We start from the raw sequence: 4,308 nt of genomic DNA, 5'->3' as shown, positions 1-4,308 counted from the left end.
AAATCTGAAACGCAAATTAGACTGTTGTATAATTTCTACCTTCCTTTTTTGTTTTTCGATAAGCACTTCCTAATTTTCTCATCAACCTAAAGCAAAAGGCTGGACTATTTCTCTTGGGGAAACAATGAAGCTTTCAGGTTTTCCTTTTTAGCAAAAGGTAAATATAACCGCATCTTGCAACAAGCTACTAATTCAGACTACAACACAGTAAAATATAACTCAAAATGGTGATAACTAAAAGATAATTAACATACCATTCCTTCTTGAATAACGTCAAGAGTCAAGTTCTTGTGCAATAAAGAGAGACGCAAGGAAAGCCAAATCTTTCTCTTCCCTACTTCTTTCTTATCGTCATCCAAGTGCAAGACGATGCAAGAAACCAGCTGCCCGGTGTGATATACATTAGAAAGAAAATTAGTGTCCATCTCCGACTGCAAAGGTAAATTAAGCTATTAGAAAAACAAAATTACATAATCATTAAGAATAGGCAATATCTTCAACAACTACTTCTATTAGAGAGATCATAAACTATTTTGAAAATTTAAGGAACCTTGGCTTGAATTTACCTTTACTAGAATTATTTGATACATGCGTTATCCACATATTTGATAAGTAATAGTTATAATTAACTGAAAGGGAAAGCTCCTCATACAAGATGTATACAAAATCAAGCGCTCTGTTTGCATGCGATATTTCAGCTATTATTCATTTGTCTAATTTGTTTATTACCTCAAAAATTGAACAAATAAATAGATAAATTATGTCAATGATAAGATCTCTATGGTGAAAGGAAAACTTGGAGGATTATATATCTTTAACAAGTCATAAATGCTAGAGACAGAGACTCTATTTAATTTATGCACTGCTAAAGAGATGTCATACTCTGGATGATATATCATCGTCTCATAATAGAAAAGACTACCAATGTTTTCCTCCAGCATAGATCAGTAAATCAGCAATTTAGGAAATCCTAACAAATCCAAGTATGTGTATAAACCTATAAAAGCTTCCAATTCAAGCGTTGACATTACATGTATCAAGTAATGGGGTTACATATGGAGATCTCCCCTCATTTTTTGTTTTGTGGCATAAGCCTCTACGATTTTTCTAGCAACTTTTTCCAGGTCATGAACAGTAAAAAAACAAAAAGTTGAGCTCTTTCTCTCCACAAAATATCAATTTTTGTACCAAACAATTACTCGTGTGGGTGTAACATACTCTGAATATACTACAGCTCATTGTTTAACCACTTTTAACCTTAAACAAGATGATGTTTCTATTCTAAAAATGTTGTGCACACTGCACAGTAATAGCCGAGAACTCAAGTTCAAGTGAAAAGATCGTTTTAACCTTGACCAATTGGTTTTGATATAGATTGTAACTACTCCACATCTCTCATGATGGTTCTTAAGATATTGGCAAAGAACTAAAAGGATATGAACCCTTAACCCTTAAAAATCTGAACAAAGCTCTCATGTTACAACATATTTCAAACATGCTATACTCAATGTTTATCCATATCTGAGCCTAAATGAAATACCTTTCTATGGGAAGGTTTTGCAATAGTAATATCTGGGAACTCTCTGTTGTGGGTTATATGTTGGTTCTCGTGAAATAGTAATCCTCGAGAAATTGGCTAAGAACTAAAAGGATATGAATCCATTGAAATACTGACCAAGGTTTCATTAAGAACTAAAAAGGTGTGGTACAATAGAATCTTCTTGAGATGCAATAACAACATATCTTTTAGTAAGCCTTGAGAAACAATAAACACATGGACTCAAAAACATTTCCATTTAATTTAACCCTGGGGTGGATAAAACCTTAAGCCAATTGATGATTGTATAACTTATAATGCATTTCTTCTACAAAAACAATTATATCTCAATGCCACGCAAGTTGGAGTCCACAAAATGAATCATATTAACCATAATGCTTCATTTAGATCAGTACTAACTCAATGTTTAGAAGTTCAGATTCCCTGCCAAAAGACATTCTCTAGATATTCTACCGTCATATTAATCTCTAACAAGACTTGAAGGCTCCTCCTAAAGAACTATACGTTAACCACAACTCACTGTTATTGCCTATACAAATATTTTCTTCCATTTTACCCTATATTTTGCAAATCTGCATGAATTCCAAAAAATTGTAGGTTTTCTGAGACAAATTCTGTAAATGTGACTTTAGGCCTACCCCTTCCCCATTTAACAACGTGCACCATGGATTCAGACCTATCGACTAATGCATCTATAGATGGACATAGGACATAACCTAACCATCTCAGCCGATCTTTCAGTTTATCATCTCTACGTGCTTCTAAGTTGTGCATTTCTTCAAATGAGAGAATATTCACAAACCATGGCATGACGTTTCAACACTAGTTTGGCTTTGTTGACTAAAATGCCACCACAAACTCATAGCAACTTTTGCTAGAAAGACCGATATTATGCTACTTGCAATAACTCTGAACCACTAGTTCTCGAAGACTTCTCTGTTATCAAAGAAAAAGTACAAAAGTGCAAAAAGAAACTTCGCAAAATAACAACCCAAAAATTTGAGGGATGAGAACAAATCAAAAAATCATAAAGTATGAACTAAAATTCTCAAAGTTCCTGAAGTTTATTCACTCCTAAATATTTGAGTTTCACTTGATTTCTTCTTTGCTTTTCGTTTTCTCAATAGAGGGGGAAAAAGTATTTCTAGTGTGGGTTCAGAAATTCAATGTTATACACATAAACAATTATCACATAAGTTCAGGACTTTTAGTTCAGACACTATTCAGTGGGGCTTATAAAAGAGAGATTATTTACTTAGAAATTTTTTTAAGTAAACATAGAGAGCATTAGTTAGAACAATTATTGACTTCAACAGCATTTTAGTCAATAAGCTTGAACTAGTGCTGGAATATCACTTTGGGTTGGTTTCCGTATCTCACCTTCTTTTATCCTCCCTTATAGTTAATAGATAAATTGAAGATATTGATACACCATACACTACATAATAATTCAAATTCCTTCCAGCTTGCCAAACGGTTAAACTCTGGCATAAAATAAGCTTTGAACAAAAAAGCTGGAAGTGTTTTTTTAAGACAAGTAACAAAAAAAGTTGAAGTGTTGTTCGGAAACTTCATAAAAAAAAGGATTTCAGGAATTCATTAAAAATACAATTCACAGAACCTATATCAGAAAATAAATTGTCAGAAGATCCAATACCAGTTTTGCTCCATCGTCCACAAAGGGAGGAAGTGCTTCAGATGCTCGAACTAACCCCCGCAAGCCTCCTGGGAGACTGACAACAATATCTTTCTGATTTACTTCAGAAACTACTCCCCAGAGCTTCATTCCAGGAGATATATTCTGAATGCATAAGAAAGTAAAGTTGTTAAATGTTTGGTGCCAGTTGTTAGGATAACCACTCAAAATGCAGGTGAATAAAAATGAACTTGTAAACATGTAATTTTAAAAGAGAAAAAATGTTTGATAGACATACCTTTAAAGTGATCCTGTTGGCAAACCTTGGCAATTTTCCATTGATGCCACCACCAAAAAGGGAACCTAAATCATCTTCTGTATTACTCCTTTGCACCTTGTGTTGCTTCTTCCTCTTCTTCAATAGTTTTTCTTCAGCCTCAAACTCTGCATCCACCTCAGCTCGAACTTCATCCAACTCTTTCCTGCTTAAAGAAGTTGCCCCACCTACAAACCCAAAAACAGCACAAACAAACAATATTAGTGGAAAAATGTCGTCTGGAGGTCCATATATATTGAAGAAACCATAAAAGGGAAATAGTACACATTTTCCTTCAATAAATCGAAAATCAAATAAACTAGAACAAATTTTGTTGTCATAGAAGAAGAAGTACCTCTAGGAAAGTCAGGAACTTCATCTTCAAGCTGCATAGGCATTGAGGTTTTAGGTGCAATTTTTTTGCTTTGGAATTTGGGTGCCATCTTCCTTGACAAAACGCCGGCGAGACTTGGAATTGTTTTTCCTTTTTCCGACAGGTATAGGCCGGTAAACTTCACAGGGTTTTACAAGGGTTTTTTGCGACACAGACAGACGCTCCGCTCCTACTTAGGTTTTTTTTTCTTTCACAACTATTGGGCTTTACAATTTTCTAGCCCATACACAATGTTACAATTACGACGTTTGGCCATATGATTTCTTATCGTTTGGATATGCGATTTCATATCATCAGATTAAATCTCAAATTCTCCAAAAATCATGATATGAGATTTTTCTAATACAAAAATTGATTCACAAATTTATATTTTAATATAAAAAAAAAATCACATTTAATTTATA

General features: G+C 33.8%; 1 protein-coding gene across 1 annotated transcript; it reads right to left on the bottom strand.

The window, feature by feature from the left end:
* Positions 1-230: 230 nt before the first annotated feature.
* Positions 231-4,102, bottom strand: LOC102584281 (rRNA biogenesis protein rrp5). The gene is made up of 4 exons (XM_006367692.2): positions 3,866-4,102; positions 3,493-3,698; positions 3,216-3,359; positions 231-431 (listed from the first exon to the last, which is right to left on the bottom strand). Exons 1-4 carry the CDS (start codon positions 3,951-3,953, stop codon positions 246-248), a joined length of 624 nt encoding a protein of 207 aa, XP_006367754.2. The 5' UTR covers positions 3,954-4,102; the 3' UTR covers positions 231-245.
* Between the last annotated feature and the right edge of the window lie 206 nt (positions 4,103-4,308).

The sequence above is a fragment of the Solanum tuberosum genome, unplaced genomic scaffold, assembly GCF_000226075.1.
Source record: "Solanum tuberosum cultivar DM 1-3 516 R44 unplaced genomic scaffold, SolTub_3.0 scf00836, whole genome shotgun sequence".
Classification (NCBI taxonomy): domain Eukaryota; kingdom Viridiplantae; phylum Streptophyta; class Magnoliopsida; order Solanales; family Solanaceae; genus Solanum; species Solanum tuberosum.
The sequence above is the reverse complement of the archived record's forward strand: the minus strand, read 5'-3'. Positions and strand labels throughout refer to the sequence as shown.

Bases quoted from the DNA above. Each gene is read 5' to 3' on its own strand.
- LOC102584281 (XM_006367692.2), bottom strand. From the start codon at position 3,953: ATGGCACCCAAATTCCAAAGCAAAAAAATTGCACCTAAAACCTCAATG. The intron at 3,360-3,492 runs GTATGTCTATCA...TTATGCATTCAG, and splicing joins CCAACAGGATCACTTTAAAG to AATATATCTCCTGGAATGAA. The intron at 432-3,215 runs GTATTGGATCTT...TTACCTTTGCAG, and splicing joins TGGACGATGGAGCAAAACTG to TCGGAGATGGACACTAATTT.